This window comes from Vipera ursinii (assembly GCF_947247035.1).
Source record: "Vipera ursinii genome assembly, chromosome: 6".
NCBI classification, from domain to species: domain Eukaryota; kingdom Metazoa; phylum Chordata; class Lepidosauria; order Squamata; family Viperidae; genus Vipera; species Vipera ursinii.
Window position 1 is genome coordinate 60,635,466 of NC_139515.1, and position 23,595 is coordinate 60,659,060.

At 44.6% G+C, this 23,595-nt stretch overlaps 1 protein-coding gene across 1 annotated transcript in view; it reads right to left on the reverse strand.

The window, feature by feature from the left end:
- The window catches only part of GRAP2 (GRB2 related adaptor protein 2), a 49,569-nt gene that overhangs the window by 10,447 nt on the left and 15,527 nt on the right, over nucleotides 1-23,595 (reverse strand). Inside the window, exon 4 of the mRNA XM_083365786.1 lies at nucleotides 13,443-13,629. Coding sequence (XP_083221912.1) covers nucleotides 13,443-13,629 — 187 coding nt within the window. The remainder of the gene's footprint in view (nucleotides 1-13,442; nucleotides 13,630-23,595) is intronic.

The following is a 23,595-nucleotide window of genomic DNA, read 5'->3' on the forward strand; positions in this document are numbered from 1 at the left end:
CATACTATTTCTAGCATTTCAAGATGTTTTCTGTGTTTTCCCTTCCAAACAAAAATCTGAACTGCAGTTCTTCATTACTTTTTACTTTCTAGGACATTTTGGGGACTTTGGGGTCCAGAAACATTCTTGGAAATAAAAGATTATATTTGAGAGCAGAGCTCTCCTTTGCAGCATTTTATTTTCCCAAAAGAAAAATTCAGGGCTGCAAAAATATATAGACCCTTACATATTCTTTACATGGAATGTCAGAACCACGAATCAAGGCAACTTGATGGTGTCCAAGTAAAAATGTCAGGATTGAACATTGGCTTTCTGGGGATCAGTCAATTGAAATGGACTGGAATGCATCACTTCTCATCAGAGGAACAATATATCCATGGTAAACAAGAAAAATGAGAGTGGTCCTGGAGTAGCTGTCATTATTATTGATATTTGTTTAGGTTACAATAAAAAATGATAGCAAGATCTCACTTTGAGTCAAAGACAAGGAAATAAAAATGACAGTAATCCATATCTATACTCTAACTACACATGCTGAGGGAATAGAAATTAATTCTGTGATGGCATGCAAACCTTGCCCACAAGCACTTAAATAGATAGACTAATTCCTGGCAACTAGAATGCTAAGGCTGGAAATAAAATAGCATCTGAAAATTATGGGAAAATTCGGCTTGAGAGAATGAAGGAAAGCTGAAGAGGAATAAGATTCTTTGAAGAAAATTCAATATTTATAGCAAATATTGGATGGCACTACTTGCAATTGAATTTATCCCTGTCTTGGAGATGGCATTTGACAAATCATGAAAGATTTACTTTCTGTTACTTTACCAGCTGATCTTTTCCCCTCTTTTCTTTATGATATTCTTTGACCCCATCTCCTGTCCTACATTATTGCTTGATGAATTGTTCTTTAACTATTGGTAGCTTTTCTGTTTCATTTAAGAACAGGTTGTTTATATTTTGCTAAAGAAACCTCCCTGGATTATTCTTTGTGCTCAAATTACCAGCTTGTGCCCTTTTTAATAAATATATTTATATAATATTGATATATAATATTTTCATTTGCAAGGATCACACACAAGCATACATGCACACACAGAGGGATCATTTTTTGACCTCTGCTTTACGTAAGGATAAAATGATGCTTAAACTAGGTATACAAACTAATTGGCTAGAATCTTTATCATATTATGTGTAACAATTCACACAGAATATATTCAAGTCACTAGAAGCCTGCCGTGCTTTGGAAGGCTGTTGTAGGAGATGACCAGGCTGAGCCCAAGGAAGAGGGAGGGGTCAAATGCATCACCAGCCTCAAGACCCTTTGTACCTACAAGAGATCTAAGTCCACCTTGAATTCTGTTGACTCTTATCTACTATCAATTTGCTTTGACTGTTAGTAGTTAAGATTCTTGTAGAGCTTAAGCTTGCAATACACCTATTGTGTACTGTGTTCGTTGCACACGAATGAAGATGAGGCGAGTGAGTTCAGCAAAGAACATGGTTTATTGCTTGCAGGATCTGAACTAGCAGCAATTTATACCTTGGCCCCTAGGCGGCAGCCAATAGGTTTGAAGCAACCCATTGCCGCCTAGGGGCAACCAATAGCAGCGCTGGAGATGGGTTGTCTGAGGTGCTGGGAGCCGTTAGCTAGCTCCCAGCTTAAACAGCCTTCCAGCCATTACCATGTGGTGTTACAAGCAAGCCCAATACATTACACCACCTATATATTCATTTGAACTGCCTGGACTCTTGATTTCCTGTGCTTGACAGCTGTATTGTGAAATACTGTGAATCCATTTGTTAACACTACTTTATCTGGGTTGCAAGAATTGGAATGACCATTGGTTGGCAACAGAAAGATTATCTTTGTTTCTATCTAGGGGTCATTGGAGTTTTTCTTTTCAAATAAGTTTAAGTTTAAGTTAAATATGGTAAGCCTCCAGTACTACCTTCTGAAATTAACAGTAACCAGTGAGGTTTACCAAAGCAGTGATAAAAATCTTCAATCCCAACTGAACTGCATATATTACAAAAAAGGGATCCGCTTACAAGAGTAACATAATTATCTCTAAAATAAAATATTTCTTTTTAGTTTATTCATAGCAATATTTATGAATTGCTTTTTAATTAAAAAGGAATTGCTTATTATTTCATGTAGCAACTTGTTGCAATATCCATAATGAAAGGGAAACATGTCCCTAAATACATTGAGGCTGCTTCCATATTGAATAATGGTTGTGTTATTTTTTTAAAAATCATGCTCTTTCGAACAAAATCCTAGAAGCTGTTTTTTCTAAGCTCATGCACTTTATGTTTAGACATCTCTGTCAATCTTACATTCTTTGAGAGAATGGCTCTACAAAATCCTAGAATTTATGCCATTCTTCAGTAGAATTGAAGATCTCAACTCTGTTAATTTTAATTTATTTAGCTTTATATGACTTCTGGTTATGCTTTGTACCTGATTTCACTTTGCTCTTAAATCTGTTGGCACCCATTTATATGAGCATAAGTTCATTGCTAATTAGAAAAAACCCGGCTTTTTATAATGCTGGTAAATAATTCAGAACAGAGATTTTATGTCCAAATCACAAAATAAATTGGTTTCTTTGTAATAATACATTCATATGCACCCTGAGACAGATTTCCCCAGTCTGTAACAGATAATATGTGATGTTTTTAAAAATTAAAACCAGAACTTCACATAAATGGAGCCTTTCTCTCCTTGTGTGTCCAACATCTCAATGTTTGCTAAAACCTATATTTGGAAATGAATGTTTAAATACAAAGATCACTTCAATCATTCTGGTAGGAATTATCCCAAAAGGTTTAGGAAGTTCAGGAAAAGAAGCAGAACATTTTGCTTTGGAGTGCAGGCTGTCTCTAAGACATCAGTAAATATTTTAGGCTGTATGTGTTTTAGATTTTAAATTGTTAGCAGTATTCTTATATCTCTATACAAATTCAGTAATTGCATGCTTTATGACAGCTGAAAGGATACATCAGATATGTTCCAGAAGATCGTACTATTTCCCTCTTTAACACAACAATAAGGGAGGGGGCTTGTGATGCTGTGATAAGATTGAGAGCTATGTTGGCGGTAGAATATTCCACTAGAAGGGTCACCCATGCCATGCAGGTCTTAATGGAAAAACCAGACTAAGTGTATCAATCAGCCCATTTAATATGGCAAGAAAACAGAAAAGAATCTTATACTGGATCAGTCACCACCTAAGCCAGAAGAACCACATTTATTCAGACTCAAATATCACTGAACAATAATAAACAGATCAAATTTATTTATTACCAGCAATAAAATATTCAGGGATGCAGAAGAGATTCAGAAAAATTGTGAAAATACGATTGCAGAAGAAACTCAGATAAGAACAATGCTAATATAAAGGAAAAAAATGATAATGCAAAGGAAATGATATCTTAGGAGAAGTAACCACACAGTCCTTACAGGCAGCACTGAACTAAACTGAACTGACACCCTGATAAGAATTAAAAGAAAAAAATATGACACGTGCAGAATTACTAGTAGAAAGACAAAGACTGCCAGATTTGAAAGACCTGACAGCAATAATAAAGGATATGAATAAGGTGTATGCAAGGATTAAAATAGCATATATCGAAGAGACCAGTCAGCTTGCCAGCCGTACAGCTGAGGTGGTTAGAGAAGAACTGGGTGTCAGAATTAGAACACTAAAACCAAAATCATGTTCAGTCTCAAAGTGGAAGATCAGACTGGAGGCCAACATAAAGAAATTAAGATCAGATACGAGTAATTTAAAGAACACAAAAGAGCAAAACTGAAGAATATAAGGATTAAGACAAGCTTAATAAAAAAAATATGGCTTAGCACCTGAAAAATTGAAGAAGCTTTGGAAAACATAAAGCAAGAAATTACAGCAATAGCAGGGAAAATTGAATGCTATGAGGCATGGATCATCCAATTTAAGCAAAATCAACTATTTCAATCAGACCAGAGGTGATTCTGCCAAAGTATAAGTGGCAATAGAAATTCTGAAAATGGAAAACCAAAGAAAAAAGATAACAATCCAGTTTTGAAAGGATCTGTGTGAAACTCAAAAAGACTATAATAAAAATGCTAGATAGATAAAAAAAATGTGAAGATAAATTTAGTAAAAATCAAATGGAAGACCTAATAATAATAGCAAAAATGGTTAAAAATCTAGTGAAAAGGATTTAAAACTGGATATCTTCTGGATATGATTAATTGCATTGCTTTTGCCCCAAATATCTGAGTAGCTTACATTCAATTACAGCTAAATAACATAATGAAGTCTTGTATAAAGGAAACATCAACAAGTGGTTAATAACTGGCAAAACTTATCTGATTCAAAAAAGACCTGGCAAAAGGGACATAACGGGAAATGGTAGGCCAATAACATGCTTGCCTTCAATATTTAAATTACTCATAGGCATAATAGCAGGCAACATCCAATATAATTTAGGAGAAAATAACTTATTTCAAGTAGAATAGAAAAGAAATAAAAGAAAAAGCATAGGTACAAATGATCTACTTCTGATGAATAAAATGGTTTTGGAGAATTACAAAAAGCACAAAAACCCAGTTTAACTGGCTTTTGCTCTGCACTGACCATAAAATCACATTTGATACATTGCCACATAGCTGGATCATCAAATGTTTGGAAACTGCTGTCAATTCAAACATTAGAATATTTATGGAAAAAATAATGAAACCATGGAAGACAGAATTGTTGGAACAAAAAAAAGGGTTTGTCAACTTTAGGAGAGGCATCTTCCAGAGTGATTCATTATCACCCTTCTTTGTCATTGATTTAAAAAAACAAAAACAAATCTTGGCTACCAAAAAAATGCTAATAAAATCTCACCTTTCTTTTATATGGATGGTTTGCAATTGAAATCTTGTTTTTGGCTGCTCAAGAGCAAACTATTTGTACTAATCCAAGCAAGGCCAGAATGGGAAATGATTCACTGCAGATTGTGCAGTGTGCAAAGAGGCAGAAGAAACAGATCATATACTCAGCTTGTGCAAGAAGATTGCACAAACTGATTATAAACAGCTATATAACACAGTTGACAGAATGTTTCACTGGAACATATGTAAAAATTATCACGTGCCAGTAATGAATTATTGATGGGAACACAGAGTAGAAAAAGTAGTTGAGAATGAGTAGGTTAAAATATTGTGGGATTTCAAAATCCAAACTGATGTCTTCTTTTTTTTCCCCTAACACACCAGATTTAACTGTGATGGAAAGAAGAAAATGTGGATGTGGAATAGAAGAGAAAGAATTGGAGAAGATCACAAAATATCTTTTCAAGATCTGAAAATTGAAGCTGAAAAATTATGGTATAAACTGGCCCTGGCAATTCCAGTAGTTATTGACATACTTGCCATACCAAAAAATCTTGGATGATACTTATAAAATTTGCACATTTTCAAAATTTTCATCTGTCAGTTGCAGAAGGACACACTGCTTGGATCTGCACATATACAACAGTGATACATTATGACATTCTAAGTTCTTGGAAGGGACTCAATGTAGATGAAGGCCAACCCAGCTAAAGAACTGGCAGCTGTGACTTCACATTGTTACAAACAGATAACAAAGGCAAAGTATTACAAGGCTAGTACACAAATAAAACTTGCATGCAAAGCAGATAGCAACAAGTCCTGGCAATGGCTAAGAGCAGGAAAGTTGAACAGAGACAGTGCAGTTAATTCTGGCTGCACAAGACCAAGCCTTAAGAACAAATGCATACAAAGCCTGACTTGAGTAGACAGCAACAGACAGCAAATACTGCCTCTACAAAGAAGCTGAAGAAGCCTAGTCTGCTTTTGCCAGATCACACAGAATGGCATAACAAAATAGCAACAATTTTGTATTGTATTGTATATCTGCAAGAAATATTTATTTTTTATTTACTGTTAAATTTATTTGTCACCCATCTCATATCAAACAATATTTGGCTGCAAGCAAGAATTGGTGGGACCACAATAGACAGAGTAATAGAAATCGAAGAACTAAGATGCTCTGAGACTTTAGAATTCAAACAGAGAATAACATCACATACGGTATTTAACAACTTTTGATAAGAAAGACGAAAAGTCGAGATAGTGGACATGGCAGTATCTGGAAACAGCAGAATAGAAGAGAAAGAACTGGAGAAAATTACAAAATACAAAGATCTGCAAATAGATGTAGAACAACTGTGGCAAAATAAAACAAAGTTAGTGGCAATATTAAGAGAGTGCTGGGTGCAGTCCCAAAACATCTGGACACCACTTGAACATGGCATTGACAAAAATCATCACCAGTCAATTGCAAAAGGCAGCCTTATCTGGAACAGCTTATATCTTGTGACAATAGCTTTAATACCATCAAATGCCTAACCTAGAAAAAATGCCAAATGTCCTAGAAAAAATGCCAAAACCAGTCAAACATCTGCCTGACTCTGCAATTAATCATCATCATTAAAGAAGAAGAAAACACCAAAAAATGACATCTTGTGATCAACATAGTGCATTACACTGACAGTTGACTCAGTGGTGGGATTCAAATATGTGAACAACCAGTTCTCTGTGTGGATGCCACTTCCGGAACTCCATTTGGGCCTGGGCAATAAAAAATTAGCTACCATTTCTGCCAAACTGGTGCAAACCAGCTGAATCCCACCACTGAGTTGACTTCACCAAACCAGATCCAACTTGTTAATGGAAGTTTGCATTTTTATTTTTAAAATTAAAAAGGATTCTTATTATAAATAATGCAGTTCTGGTTTAGTTCATCTCTTTTCAAATTGATCTATCTCCCAAAATGGGAAAGGAAGGGTTAAAACCTCTAGTCACATGCCTTTACACTACAAGGCAAGGAGTTTACATTACAGAATTGTTTTGTTTTTCCCTCTTTATTCCCAGGAATGTAATATTGGTGGTCAAAGCCCTTTTTCTTATAGGGAAAGAATAATATGCAGGGAGTCTAGAAGCTGAGTCATGACAATTGGATTTCTTTTCTTATTAGTTCAAAACATTCCACTGCTTATCCAAGTAAGTCCTTTACTTTAGGTGGATCATTAAGTCTGATGAATCTGGTGAGCCTGTGAAGAGGACTTAATCTTCTTGTAACTGATCAAAGGGCAGTCTAAAAAAATAGGGGACAGTTTTTGTCTGAGGCCTCCACCTCCATTGTGGGAAAGATTTTGAGATGGTTTCTCAAACCATCTATCTTCCCTGTTCAAAATGTGAACATTATTGTCCTCAAAAGAGTGTCCTTTTTCTTTTAAATGAAGGTGTACTGTTGATTCTGGTCCTGTGATGTTGCTTCACCTGTTCTGGGCCATCCTCTTGTATGAAGGCTGCTTGGTTTCTCCAATGTAGAGCTCTGAACACTCCTCACTGCATACACATCATTACTTTTCTTATGTTTTGGTGTCCACTCTTTAGGGCGGACAAGCCTGTGTCTCAGTGTGTTGGTAGGCTTGAAGAACACAGGTATGTGATGTTTTCCAAATATTTGTTTTAGCATCTCTGATACACCAGCTGTGAAAAGAATGACCAGGTTATTCTCTTAGTTAGTCTCAGCTCAGTCTGCCATTTTTTTTGTTGAATCCAGACACTGATTTAATAAAGACCGAATTCGGATAATTCTTAGGTGCCTGTTTTTCTTTTTTTGGCCCCCTCTGGAGTGGGGATGTTTTCTGCCTTGTGAGGGAGTGTCCAGATATGGATGGTGGGAGTCACAGCAGATATTGGTCTCCCTGTGTGAGTTTTCTTTAGATCTCCAATCTGTCCAATCTCTTCTTAAAAAGCTCCAGTGATGGAGCACGCACAACTTTTGGAGGCAAGCTGTTCCACTGATTAATTGTTCTCACTCTCATGAAATTCTCTTTAATTCTAGGTTGGATCTTTCTTTGTTAAGCTTCCATCCATTACTTCTTGTCCTGCCCTCTGGTGCTTTGTAGAATAAGTTGATCCCCTCTTCTCTGTGACCATTCCTCAAGTACTGGAAAACTGCTATCATACTTGGCCTATTTTTTTTTCTTAATTGGACTAGACACAGCCAGTTCCCACAACTGCTCATCGTATGTTTTAACTTCCAGTCCCCTAAACATCTTTGTTGTTCTTCTCTGAACTTTTTCTAGAATCTCAACATGTTTTTTGTATCATGGTGACCAAAACTGAATGCAATATCCAAAGTGTGGTCTCATCTCTGCAGTATAAAGTGATATTAACACTTCACATGATCTTGATACTATCCCTCTGTTGATGCAGTCTAGGACTACATTGGCTTTTTTGGCAGTTGCAGCACACTGCTGGCTCATACTTAAGTGGTTGTCCACTAGGACTCATAGATCTCTCACACAATTACTGCTGTTAAGCCAGGTACCACCTAATCTATATAGGTGCATTTGGTTTTTTTTGTCTAAGTGTAAAATCTTACTTTTCTCATAACTGAACTGCATTTTGTTGGGGAGGGCCCAGAGTTCAAATCTATCAAGATCCTTCTGGATTTTGAGCCTATTTTCTAAAGCGTAGGCTGTTCCCCCCTGTTTAGTGTTGCTTGCAAATTTGATGAGTTCCCCTTCTTTCTCTCAACTAAATAATTTATGAAACTGTTGAAGGGTACTGGGCCTAAGACAGAACCTTGAGGTACCCCACTGCATGCTTCCCTCCATGTAGATGTAGTTCCATTGAGGACTGCATGTTGAGTGTGATTCGTCAGCCAGTTACAAATCCATCTGATGGTGATGCTGTCTATCCCACATATTTCTTTCTTACCAAGAAATAGACTGTGGCCAATTTATCAGATATGTTACTGAAGTCCAAGTATGCTATGTCCATGACATTATGCTAATACAATAATTTAGTCACTTTGTCAAAGAACACAATAAGGTTTGTCTGGCATGATCGGTTTTTGACAAAGCCATGTTGACTTCTGGTAACACCTTTGCTTGTTTTTGTGTTTGCAGATCCATTGCTTGAATATCTTTTCCAGGATCTTCCTAGGTATTGCTGTCAGGCTGATTGGTCTGTAGTTTCCTGGATCCATTTTTCTCCCTCTTTTGAAGTTTGGGACCATATCAGTTCTTTTCCAATCTTCTGGTAGTTCCCTGGTTCTTGAAGTTTTTTGAAAAATATGGTTCAATGGTTCCGAGATCATGTCAGCCAGCTCCTTCAGAACTCTGGGATGTAATCCACCTGGTCTTGGTGATATGAACTCACTTAGCGTGGACAAATTGTCATTTGAAAGTTTCAAAAACACTTGAAAGTTTTGTATCATGAATTGCTGATACCATGCTCTGACATACGATTTGATACAGTTTAAGTCTGAATTGATTTCCATTCCAAATCAGTGAATTTGTTCTTTCATTCTTTCATGGAATACTTTGTATTTTGTGGCATTATTTGTTTTGCTGTATGACCTATATTTCTGCTTCAGCTAATGGATACATGGCTGATATTCTCTATCAGATTCTCAGAGTCTACATAAAATGTGTGCTTCCTTCCTTCAGGTTGTCCAGGTTCTGAAGCAGCTGAGAACCCCCAAACCATGATGTTAGCATCTTCATGCTTATTCAGCTGGCATGAGCTTATTTTTTTATATGTAAATTTTATTGGTTTTTCTAAGGGTGGGGAGGAAAATGAAGGGATAGGGTGTGGGGTTGGGATAGCAGGAATGTTGGGGGAGGGGTTAGGGTTTCTCCCAATTACATTCAATATTTAGCAAATAGCATATTGTCTGGGTCGATATATATCAATAGAAGTAGTAAGAATAATGATTGATAACAGTAATAGTTATAGCAAATTATAGTAAACTTGTTAAATTTTCAATCTATAATATTTTTCTTAGTAGAATAAGGTCAAAAAGAAGTATCACATTCCTTTCTTTCTAATTCGTTTATCTAGCCATTGATAAAATTTATTCCAGGTTCTATAGTAGACTAAATGCTCTTTTTCTTTAATCTCTAAAGTTAATCTATCCATTTCTGCATAGTCTTAATATTTTCTTGATTAGCATCTCTTCAGTTGGTAAACTTTCATTTTTCCAATATTCGGCATACTTAATTCTCACTGCTGTTAATACATGTAATATTAAATACCCAGTCTCTTTATCATGTAGAGATCAAATTGCCAACATACGCTGGATCATGGAGAAAGCTAGAGAGTTCCAGAAAAACATCTACTTCTGCTTCATTGACTATGCCAAACCCTTTGATTGTGTGGATCATAACAAATTGTGGCAAGTTCTTAAAGACATGGGTGTACCAGACCATCTTATTTGTCTCTTGAGAAACTTATATGTGGGCCAAGAAGCAACAGTGAGAACTGGACACGGAACCACTGATTGGTTTAAAATTGGGAAAGAAGTCCGGCAAGGCTGTATACTGTCGCCTTGCCTATTTAACTTATATACAGAGCACATCATGAGAAAGGCAGGGCTAGATGAATCAAAAGTTGGAATTAAGATTGCCGGAAGAAATATCAACAACCTAAGATATGCAGATGATACCACTCTAATGGCAGAAACTGAAGAAGAACTAAAGAGCCTCGTGTTGAGGGTGAAGAAGGAGAGTGCAAAAGTTGGGTTGAAACTTAACATTAAGAAAACCAAGATCATGGCATCCGGCCCTCTCAATTCCTGGCAAATAGATGGGGAAGAAATGGAGGTAGTGACAGATTTTGTTTTCCTGGGCTCCAAGATCACTGCAGATGGGGACTGTAGCCAAGAAATTAAAAGACGCTTGCTCCTGGGGAGGAAAGTCATGGCAAATCTAGACAGCACACTAAAAAGCAGAGACATCACCCTGTCAACAAAAGTGCGTATATGGTCTTCCCAGTTGCAATGTATGGCAGTGAAAGCTGGACCATAAAAAAGGCTGAGCGCCAAAGAATTGAAGCCTTTGAACTATGGTGCTGGAGAAGACTCCTGCGAGTCCCTTGGACTGCAAGATGATCAAACCGGTCAGTCCTAGAAGAGATCAATCCCGACTGCTCTTTAGAAGGCCAGATCCTGAAACTAAAACTCAAATACTTTGGCCACCTAATGAGAAGGAAGGAGTCACTGGAGAAGAGCCTAATGCTGGGAAAGATTGAGGGCAATAGAAGAAGGGGACGACAGAGAATGAGGTGGCTGGATGGAGTCACTGAAGCAGTAGGCATGAGCTTAAATGGACTCCAGAAGATGGTAGAGGACAGGAAGGCCTGGAGTAACGTTGTCCATAGGGTCGCGATGGGTCAGACACGACTTTGCAGCTAACAACAACAACAACAACTCTTTATCATAATTGGGATCTATCATTCTTAACAAAAATAATTCTGGTTTAAATTATATTTGTTTTTTAATCATCTTCCCCAACCATAAATGTATCTTAAGCCAGAACCTTTTAACTTTAGAACATGTCCACCAGAGATGATAATAGGTATCTGGTTTTTGGCTGCATTTCCAACAAACATTTGAAATATTTTTAAACATTTTCACTAGTCTCACTGGTGTCATGAGCCTTGGTGGAGCAGTGGGCTAATGCCTCCTTAAGTAACACCAGTTGCCTGCAATTAGTGCAGGTTCGCATCCCACCAGGCTCAAGGTTGACTCAGCCTTCCATCCTTCTGAGGTAGGTAAAATGAGGACCCAGATTGTTGGGGGCAATTAAGCTGACTTTGTAATAATGCCGCTTGGGGGTGTGTGTGAAAGCCCTAATAAGCAGGCATATACATAGAATGAAGGCTACTGCTAAGCTTGTAAGCCGCCCTGAGTTTTCGGAGAAGAGCGGGATATAAATGGAATTAAAATAATAAAAATAAAAATAAAAATGTGCCATCTATAAAACATTTTATACAAATTTTCTTTATATGATACAGCTTCAGTTAATCTAGTATTTCTATCCCATAACTTTTCCCTTTCTTCAAGTTTTAGTGACCAACATTTTTTGCCCAAATTATCATTGTTCCTTTAACTTGTTCTTCCTCCATCTTTAGATTAAGCAGAAATCTGTAAAGTTTTTTAATCAACTTCTCATCTGTTTTTAACAATATACGATCGAGTTCTGTCTGTTCATTGTAGAGCCCTGTTGTTTTCAAGTCTTTTTGATATCACGTTTGAATTTGTAAGTATGGCCACCATGCTAAATCAATACCTTGTTGATATAGGTCTTGTCTAGATTTCAATCTTCCTTCATTATCTAATAAGTCCTTATATGTTATACATTTATCATAATTAATTAAATTTGGGTAAGCAAAAGCTTGCATTGTTGAAAGCCATTCAGGTATCTTAATACAAGTTTTTTCCTTTATTTTTTCACATTCTAAGAGAAGTGCGTTTCTTATGGTATGGTTCTGAAAATATCTATGGGCTTTATTCTTCCCATACCATAAGAAGGCATGCCTGGCTGGCATGAGCTTATTGTGGAATGCAGTATTTGGTTTGTCTAAACAACATTCACATAGCCCACAGTAGTCATTGTTGACTGGAATTTTAGCTCCAATGCTTTTTAGCAAACTTGAAATGAGTATCAATAGAAATCCTTGCTATTCTTCCATAAATCCCATTTTTATCTAATTCTTTTATGATTTGGAAGATGCGTGCAATTCTTTAGAAAATGTTCTAAAAAAGTCATTCTGGATGCATTTATGCTGTGCTCTTGAGAGTGATTTTGACAAGGATGGCCACTCTTGGGAATTTTACTGTGATCACTGATGTCAATCTTCCTTATTTGAAGACTACTGTATATTTGTGCATTGGTGGAGCCACAGAGTTTTGGTAACCTTTCTTAACTGATAGATTATTTACTTTTTTTACAAAGGTCTTCAGAAATTTATTTTGAGTAGAATTTGAATGTGTCTCTAGAATCTGTGTAATCAGTATTTCACTATGATGAAGAGAGCCAAAACTTTTGATATACAGTATATAAAACAGCGAGAATAGTTCAAATCAGCCCTGAATCTTTAATAAAGTATTCACAGAAGTATTTTAACTCTGGAGAGAGATGAGGAAGATGGCTACCTAAGACTGCTAAGGATTGATTTAGAAATATTAAAACTAGTTGGTACTTGAATTCAAAATAAATTAGCCTTCTAGCATTGGTACTGAGGGTATGTATTATTGTAGCATGTATCTAGCCCAGCACATAACCTGCTGTTTCAAATAAGTTTTCTCCAATGTTTTGGGCTATAAGTCTCATTGTCAATCATCAGACCAGTAGCCATGCTTTATTGGGATGGTTGATGTAATGATTTAATGCCACTAGGGAGCCCTGCGTTAAGGCTTCTATTAAAAAATTGATGAAAGGAGGAAGAACCAACTACAAACAACTAATGAAAAGATTGATGGGGTGGCTAATTTCATGGCAAAAGTCACCTTACTGGTTTACAACTTTTACAAACCTTACTGGATTACATTTTTTTCTTCTACGCTATCATAAAGACTGACCTCTCTAAGGTTTACTTGTGATCCTTTCTTGGTTTCTTCTCTCAGAAATATCTGTTTGTTTTTGGAGATGGAAACATTCTTGTAATACTCCACAAGTTTGTTTAGTGATTGAAACTTTTCGCTCCATAGAAAATAATTGCTGTTTGTGTCCTTCATCACTTTAAAATGCTGGACATCCTCTTCATGCCTGGATACCAAGGGAGAATACAAAACATTTGGCAATCCAATCTAATTTTAAAGTTATAGTATTCTATTTGTACTCTGTATTAACTTTTACAAATTGGCATACTTGAGATGAAGAGCATTATTTGAATTATTTGTAAAAATAATACCTATAATTATTATTCTATATCATTCTTCATAAATGGTTCCAGGTGGTTTATGTTTTAAAGTTTGAAATGCACTAAATGTATTAAAGTTAATGCCATTCACATTAAAACTACAATAGTTTAAATTTTAAATGATTAAATTATTGAAAACCAGGAAGAAAAGCTAGGTCAGTGGTGGTGAACCTTTAAGAGACTGAGTGCGAAAACTGCAACCCAAAACCCACTTATGCATCATTGGTCCCGGGTGGGCGTGGCCCATTGGGTGGGCGTGGCTGAGGTGGTAATGGCAGACAGGGTGGGACTAAAACGTTCAATCAATCAATTCCAACCTTGCGAGATCTTTTTTTTCCCCACGTGAAGTTGAAATTGATTGATTGATTGAACCTTTTTTTTTGCACACAGCAGCGGAGGCTTAAAGCGAAAAGGTTTTATAAAACCCAGATGAAGGCCTAGGACTGGGGCGATGGCACACGTGCCCACAGAGAAGGCTCTGCGTGCCACCTGAGGCACCTGTGCCATAGGTTCGTCACCATGGAGCTAGATCTATACTGTTCTGAACCAGCCCTCTTCTCGCAACCCCTATTCAAAAAGAAGAGTCTGGAAAGCGTCCAAGGCTAAAAGGCTTCTGCCAAGATTTAATTACGCAGTTAACAAAAACACTAGAGCTTGTCTTCTCAAGCGGAAAAGTTGCTTTCAGCAACCAGCCCCTCCCCAAACACTCCTTTTATAGAGAGCTCAGGGCGTGGTCTCCCTGTGCCTCCTCCCGAGGAGTCTCACAGCCTTTCTTTGTTTGTTCCTGCTCGACTGCCTCCTGCATCGGGCGTCCTTGAACAGGGCCAGCTGTGGGTCATCTTCCTCCGCACTCTCGGGCTCACGCAGCTGAGAAGAGGTCCCCGGCTGAGGACTCTGCAAAGCCTCCAAATCATCATCAGCCGGTTCGTTTCCCTCCTCCCCCACATCTGAGTCCTCCGATACATCGGACCCGGCTGTCGGACCCACAGGCTGGCCCTGAGTCACAACACTATCCCGCACCGCAGGGCCCTTCCCCCGGGTCTGCCGATCCGGATGCGGTCGGGATGGGAACTGTTCGTGAAAAGCAGTCACCAACGCAGGGGCATGAACGGCGGTCGCGTCTTCCCATGTGAAGTCCTCCGGCCCGTACCCTTTCCACTCGATCAGGTACTGGAAGCGACCTTTCAGCCAGCGGGAATCCCTGATGCTGGCGACCTCGTACTCGGGGGTGCTGTCGCCATCACGAGGTCCTGATGGGGGAGGTTCCGCTTGGCGAAGTGGACAAGCCGGTTGTTCGGGGACCAACAAGGACCGATGGAAGACGGGGTGCACGCGCAGGGAACGTGGCAGAGTTAAACGATAGGCGACCGGGTTGATGACGGCCTCGACTGGGAACGGTCCAAGGTAATGGTGGTCCAGCTTCCTCGCCGGCCGAGTGGATGGTAGGTTCCTGGTGGACAGCCAGACCCGATCCCCCACCGATAATGGAGGCGTATCCCTTCTCGACCGATCGGCGAACCTCTTGTAGTCGGCCTTGGCCTTCTCCAGCTGCCGTCGCACCAACCGATGGATCGCCTGTAACTCCGCCATGAATTCGTTCGCTGCCGGCTCCGGTGAGTCCACGGGAGAAAGGGGGAAAAACCGGGGGTGATAACCCACGTTGGCCAAGAACGGTGTCATCTGCGTGGAGGTGTGCTGCGAGTTGTTAAAGGCAAACTCAGCTATGGCCAAATAGTCCACCCAATTGTCCTGCTGCAGGTTAACGTAGCAGCGCAGATACTGCTCTAAGATGCCGATGACCTTCTCAGTACCCCCGTCGGTCTGAGGATGATGCGCGGACGAGAGGCAAACCTTAATGTCCAACGCCCACATCAACTCCTGCCAGAAGCGGGCTGTAAACTGGGCCCCCCTATCGGAGACGACTCTATCGGGAAGGCCGTGCAGCCGGAACACCTGTTGGATGAACATGCGACTAGTGGCGCGAGCTGACGGTAAGCCGCGACAGGGGATGAAGTGCGCCATCTTGGTCAACATGTCCACCACCACAAACACTGTCGTGAAGCCGGAGGATGGGGGTAGATCCGTCAGAAAGTCCATGGACACAGCCCCCCAGGGTCTCTTGGGCGTTGGCAAAGGCTGCAGTAAACCAGGCGGGGCCCCTGTGGCTGACTTGGCCTGCCTGCATGGGACGCAGGAGGTGACATAAGACTGGACATCGTGTCGGACTCGGGGCCACCAGAATGTACGGGAGACCAGGTTCAGAGTCTTGAACAGGCCAAAATGCCCCGCAGCCGGGTTATCATGACATTGGCTGAGGACGAGTCCCCTGAGTGGCCCTCCTGGAACATAGAGCCGGTCACGATAATACAGGAGTCCATCCGTGACTGACCAAGGTGAATCTGGCCCCACCTCTTCCTTCCGCTGAGCCACCCACGCCTCCTGCTGCTGCGCCTCCCGGATCCGAGCCCGTATATCCACCGGCTCCCGCACCGCAGCAAAAGACTTGACGGGGATCACTGTCCTGGGCGGAAGCTTGTCTTCCACTCGGGTGTACTCGGGCTTCCTGGACAGAGCATCCGCTCTCTGGTTGTGCCCGCTTGGTATGTACTGCACCCGGAAGTCAAACCTCGCAAAGAAGAGGGACCACCGGATCTGGCGTTGGTTCAAATTCCGAGCGGTCTGCAGGCTTTCCAGATTCTTGTGGTCCGTCCGGACCTCGATTTGATGCCGCGCCCCCTCCAGATGATGCCTCCAAGCCTCGAACGCCGCCTTGATGGCCAGCAGCTCCTTCTCCCAGATGGTATAGTTGCACTCCGAGGGATTCAATTTCCGAGAGTGATACGCACAAGGGAAAAGGGTACCGTTGGGCGTCGCTGCCTGGAGTAACACGGCCCCAATGGCAATGTCGGAGGCGTCCGCCTCCACGACAAACGGCCGTTGCGGGTCAGGATGCTTCAAGATGGGCTCCTTCATGAAGGCGTCCTTCAAAGCTTGGAACGCCTGTTGTTCGGGGGCGTTCCACTGGAACCGAGTCTTCTTCTGCAGGAGCCGGGTGAGGGGGGCTGTCAAGGCAGCAAAGCCAGGGATGAATGTCCGATAGTAGTTGGCAAATCAAAGAAGTCGCTGAACATCCTTCACGCGACGCGGGGGTTGCCAACTCTGCAACGACTCAACTTTACTCGGTTCCATGGCGATGCCCTCAGGAGAAATGCGGTGACCCAAGAAATCAATGGTCACCTGGTAGAACTGGCACTTCTCCAACTTGGCAAACAGCCGATGTTTCCGGAGGCGCTGCAGGACCTGACGAAGATGCTGATGATGCGCTTCACGCGACGGGGAGTAAATCAGGATGTCGTCCAGGTAAATCACAACAAACTGGTCCAACAGATCCCGAAAGATGTCATTCATAAAATGCTGAAACACAGCGGGGGCGTTGGTCAGGCCAAACGGCATCACCGTGTACTCGAAATGTCCATAGCGAGTACCAAACGCTGTCTTCCACTCATCACCCGGCCGAACCCTGACGAGGTTGTAAGCTCCACGCAGGTCCAGTTTCGTGAAGATCTTAGCCTCCCGGAGTCGGTCCAAGAGCTCGGGGATGAGGGGCAGTGGGTAGCGGTTATGCACCGTGATAGCGTTGAGTTTCCGGTAGTCACAGCAAAGCTGTAACTCGCCCGACTTCTTTTTGACGAAGAGCACGGGCGCAGACACTGGCGAGGACGAGGGCCGGATGAATCCACGAGCCAAGTTCTTTGTCAGGAAGTCCCGCAATGCAGCCAACTCGGGCTCCGACATGGAGTACAAACGCCCCACTGGGAGAGGCGCATCAGGGACTAGGTCAATGGAGCAGTCGTAGGGCCTGTGCGGGGGTAATTGGTCCGCCTCTGACTCGCTGAACACGTCAGCAAAGTCGGACAGTTCGGGAGGCAAGGAAACCCCTGAGGAACCCTCCACCTGGCCGGCACAGATATGGCGGGTGTGGTCCACGCACTGCAAACTTGGGAAGGTGACCAAGTTCTGAGACCAATAAATCTGTGGATCATGCGCCCGGAGCCACGCCAGTCCCAAGACCACGGGGAAGTGCAGATCCGAAGTGACGTAAAACTGAATGGCCTCCACATGGGTACTGATGGCCATACACACGGGTTGCGTGGCGGCCGTGATAGGCCCGGACAGGAGCACTCGACCATCGATGGTCTCCACAAGCATGGGCGGATCCACTGGACACTGGGGAACAGCCCATTTGGCCACAAAGGCCGAATCCATAAAGTTAGTGGTAGCCCCAGAGTCAATTAAGGCATGGACCGGAATCCCCTCTGGCTTGCCAGGAAGGATCAGTCGTGCCTCCAAAATCAAATGCCGTGGAGGTTCACAGGCACCGTCGGAACGGCGTCGCTCGGCGTGGTCGTTGTGGGTCGCCCGATCTTTCACACCGTCTAGATCGGGCTCGGGCCGTTTCCCGATAGCAAAGCAGGGGACTTTCTCGGGGCAGGCTTGGTCACTGACGCCCGCTGACGCTTCTTCGGGCAAGAAGCAGCCAAATGTCCAGGGTCCCCACAGTAAAAACACAACCCCTCCGATCGTCGTCTGTCCATTTCCGTCACCGATAGACGGGACCTGGCGGCACCCAGCTCCATTGGCTCCTCCCTCTGGACTGGGGGCTCACACACAACAGGGGCGGCAGGGGTCTGTGGGGTGGCACGGCGACTCTTACGCTGCTGCAGCCGGGCATCGATCCGCAGACAAAGATGGATCAGCCCATTCAGGTCTGAGGGAATGTCCACGCGGGCCAGCTCATCCAACATCTCCTCTGACAAGCCATCCTGGAAGGCATCCACGAGCGCAGCCTCATTCCAGGCGGAATCCTGGCTAAGCAGCCGGAAATCGCTGATATAGGCCTGTAGAGGGCGCTGACCCTGCCTCAAAGCTTTCAGGCGTCGGGTGGCAGTCTGCACCTTAATCGGGTCCTCGTAGATGAGGCGCATATGGTCACAAAACCCCCCAAAGTTATCCAACAAAGGGCTAGGCTGTGCCAACAGAGGCGTGCCCCAACGAGCTGCATCTCCCGACAGAAGGCTCAACACGAATCCCACCTTATCTCGGTCAGTGGGGAAATCAGCTGCTCTCACGCTGATATAAAGCTGGCATTGTCCCAGGAAGGCAGGAAACAGTTCTGGTTTACCAGCAAATTTATCCGGCATAGCTATCTGACATTTCCTCCTGGGTGGGGGGGGCAGCATGTACCTGAGCCTGCAGTTGTGCCACCTGAGTGGCCAGCAAGGTGAGTTGCTGGTTGAGCTGGGCAGTCTCGGCAAGAAGCTGCTCCATCGTAGTAATAAGGGGTGGGGGGCTGAAAGCAAACTGTTCTGAACCAGCCCTCTTCTCGCAACCCCTATTCAAAAAGAAGAGTCTGGAAAGCGTCCAAGGCTAAAAGGCTTCTGCCAAGATTTAATTACGCAGTTAACAAAAACACTAGAGCTTGTCTTCTCAAGCGGAAAAGTTGCTTTCAGCAACCAGCCCCTCCCCAAACACTCCTTTTATAGAGAGCTCAGGGCGTGGTCTCCCTGTGCCTCCTCCCGAGGAGTCTCACAGCCTTTCTTTGTTTGTTCCTGCTCGACTGCCTCCTGCATCGGGCGTCCTTGAACAGGGCCAGCTGTGGGTCATCTTCCTCCGCACTCTCGGGCTCACGCAGCTGAGAAGAGGTCCCCGGCTGAGGACTCTGCAAAGCCTCCAAATCATCATCAGCCGGTTCGTTTCCCTCCTCCCCCACATCTGAGTCCTCCGATACATCGGACCCGGCTGTCGGACCCACAGGCTGGCCCTGAGTCACAACATATACTATGTTTCCCTGAAAATAAGACCTGGTCTTTTTTTTGCCTCCAAAAGAGGCACCAGGTCTTATTTTCGGGGAATGTCTTTTCCCCTGTCTCACAGCGGTGGCATTGACAGCCCCGCCCACTCAGCCCACTTCTTCTGCAGCCACTCACCACCGCTCATGCACATCACCACCAGCCTCCATTTCGCTGCCAGAGGCCTTCAGGAAAGACTTCTGCAGCTAAGAATGAAGCTCCAGATTGACTCACCCTCTCTGTAATGTAGTGGATCCGACGCAAAGAAGAGACGCCAGCCGGAGTACAGGTTCAGCTCTTTATTGAAGGGGTCCGTACTGGCGAACAAGGGCTATCTGGCCTCCTTATATACCCGGCCAGTTAGGTAGCTAGCCAATGGGGTTGGTCCTAGGTTTCCCACCGAAACTAGGTTTTTCCGCCAAACCGTCCAGGCCAACGCCCCCTAGTGGCTGCTGTTATGCAGGTGACCTGTACCTGGATACATAACACCCCTCCCCCCTTAGAGAAGAGCCTCCCTCACAACTATGCAACATAATACAACTATCTACAATGTTTAACTATATACAAATACAGCGAGGTTGATGGGTCACTTGCACACATAGTCCGCTAGGTACGCTGGTGTCCTGTGGGGCCTGGTGGATCGTCTGAGTGGGGCTTTGCCTTGGGCCTGGTCGTCTGGCTCACGGTGCTCCTGAGCTGGGTTGGGTCCAGCCACCGGATCCCCGCTGCCGCCGATGCCCTGATGCTGCCGCAGGGCCAGCTGAAGGAGGCCATCCTCCACTTGTTCGGGGTCCGTGCAGTTTCTGGTTGGTCTGGTCTCTTCTGGGGTGTGGTTATCAGGTTGGGCGAGGGTGGTGCACTCAGGGGCCTTTCCACTGAGCTGGATGATGTGTCGTCTGATGTGTCGATCCCCCTCCACCCCCACGATGTAGGAGAGAGGCCCAGTTTTCTCAACCACTGTCCCCAGAATCCATGGGTGTCCCGCCCCGTAGTTCCTTACCCAAACCAGGTCCCTCACATTGAGCACCCTAGGTGCCAAGGGCTTCCCTGTCTCTGCTGCCACTTGGTCGGGGTGCAGACGGTCAAGCTTGGTGATGAGGTGCTGCCCCCATCATAGTTCTGCTGGGCTCTTCCCTGTGGCCACACACGGTGTGGTGTGCTGAGCAAGCAAAAATTTTGCCAGTCGGTGATGCCAGTCCCTGCTGATGATGCGCCAGAGTGCGTCCTTGGTCGTCCTTACCATCCGTTCAGCTTGCCCGTTAGTCGACGGGTGGAAGGGCGTGGAGGTGGCGTGTCTAATCCAGTTCACCTTCAAAAATGCCTGGAAATCATTAGTGGTAAACTGAGGCTCGTTATCAGACACAATTATGTCTGGGAGGCCGTGTGTGGCAAAGAGGGCCCTGAGCAACTGGATTGTCCTTGCTGAGGTCATGTTGGAGACAGGGACTACCTCCAGCCACTTAGAGTGGCTGTCTACTACTACTAGGAACAGTTGACCCTGGAAAGACCCCGCATAGTCAATGTGAACACAGGACCAGGGCATGTGTGTTGCCTCCCACCTGTGCACGGGGGCATGGGGCATCTCTGGCCTGGATCTCTGGCATGCGTAACAACCCTTGACCCGTTCCTCAATGTCCTTTTCCAGCCTTGGCCACCAGAGGTAACTCCTGGCCAGTGCTTTCATCCTAACCACCCCCGGATGTCCCTCATGTAGGGACTCCAACACTCTGCCCCGGAACGCTGTGGGAATGATGACCTTGCTTCCCCACAGGAGGCAACCCCGGTGTGTGGAGAGTTCGTGCTGCCTGGTGAAGTACGCCTGGAATTCAGGCCCCGGGGACTTGTCCTGCCAGCCTGTGCAAACCCACGAATGTACCCTACTCAGGATGTTGTCAGAGGCTGTCTTGGCTGTGATGTCCCTGGCATGTACTGGGCATTCTGGTAGTTCCTGCAGAACTAGGACCTGTGTTGCTGGGGCCAGGTCTGGTTCTGCGGTGTCTATGGGTAGCCTACTTAGGCCATCTGTGTGGCCCATCTTCCCTGGCTTGTGCACAAGCTTGCAATTATAAGCTGCAAGGAAGATGGACCACCAAAGCATTCTGGGCGATAGTATTTGGGGGGGTCTGCTTGTCCGTTGTGAACAGGCCGAGCAGTGGTTTGTGGTCTGTGTAAATTGTGAACTCCATGCCGTATAGATAATCATGGAACTTTTTTACCCCTGCCACTATTGCCAGAGCTTCTTTATCAATTTGGGCGTAGTTCCTCTCTGCTCCAGACAGCGTTCTTGAGTAGTAAGCAATTGGGATTTGAGCCCCATTAGGCTTAAGGTGGCTTAGTACAGTGCCCACCCAGTAAGGGGATCCATCACACGCGATGCATATGGGCTTTGATTCTATAAAGTGTGTCACTGTGGACTTGTCAGACACTAGTGCCCTTAAAGCTCTGAAGCTTTGGTCATGGACCGTGGTCCAGGCCCATGCTGCCTTCTTGTCCAATAGACTGTCTAGTGGTTCTGCGATGGCTGCCTTGTGTGGGAGGAATGTGTGGTAGAAATTGAGCAGGCCCAGGAATGCCTGCAGCTCTGCTTTGTTCCTGGGTGTGGGTGCCAGCTTGATGGCCCTTACTTTGGACTCTGTGGGGTGGATTCCCTTTGCATCTATCCTGAACCCCACTTCCGGCTTTTGAAGATGGCGGACGTGTCGGGCTGAGCTCCGTGAGCTCCGGCTGTTGGGCGTCCCTTCAGAGTCCCTCAGGGGTCTTTTTGGGCCCGCTGGGTAGGGGATGTGGATTGTTAAATCCATGAAGCTGAATTTATGAGGCAAATAAGGAGGTAGTTTTGCTATTTGCCTGTTCCATGTGCGTGTTGCCTTTTCCATCGCCTGTTCGTCTCCCGCGGTGTTGCTGGGTTCGGCTTCTTCGGCCTGCCGGTTCCTGCTGCCCTGGTGTCTCCGGGCCTCTCCTAGGAGGCTGCGGTCGGCAGCGGGGGTGTTTCCAGCTGTTTTGGGCCGCCATGGGCCGTCGGGTCGGCGCTGCTGTCTTGGACGGTTTTCGGCCGTTTTCGGCAGTGTTCTCGGCGTCTTTGGAGTTTTCGGCGTCCTCAGAGCCCCAGCTGATCGGCGCTTCCGTGAGAGGGGAGGAGAGCCTGTGCGAGATGCCTGCAGACCATTCTGGCGGCAGCGGCAGCGGCGGCAACGGCGGCAGCGGCGGCAGAGACACTTTGTTATTGGACCTGCCTGTGTTGTTTCTTTGGCGGCTGCGGCGTCTTCGGGCCGTTTGGCGGCGGAGAAGACGGCCGCTTGTTACTTTATTGACAAGGCTGCCCTTTGTGCTGGTTTCGAGCTGCTGCCGGCGATGGAGATGGTTATGGCGACGGCGTCCTCGGGCTGCTCTGGGCGGTGGAGAGGACGACCATGGTGACAGCGACTCATTGGGTTCCGGCTGCTTGAGGTGATGGCGGCGACGGTGATGGCGATGGCGGCGTCTTCGAGGCCTGCTGGCCTGTTTTACCGGCAGCGACGATGGCTGTGGCAACGGCGGCGACATAACGGACTACCAACTTATTTATTAACTTATTTATTAACTTATTTATTAATTTTCCATCTGCCTCCTTTTTTCCCCTTTGGACTGGGACGGACCTGGGCACAAGCCACAGTGGGAGAGTGGCTTGTTTTACATCGGCAGCCCCATAGAGGTGGGAGCTCTGTGGGTGCTGCCCCACCCAGGGTGGGCATTTTGGACCATCCCCGAGAGCAGACTCGCGCCCCGTTGTGAGAGGACGGGTTGTGGTCTGCCCCTGGGAGCATCCAACCGAGTGGCAGTAGGTTGGTGGATGGCCCAAATGTTCCACTCCTTACCTTTGAACCTCCTGTTGGATTTTTTTTAAATCATTGGACTGCCCTCTCTGGACTTGCTCGGACTGTATGTATCGATATTCTGATACGGACTTGCTCGCCCTCAGGGGTG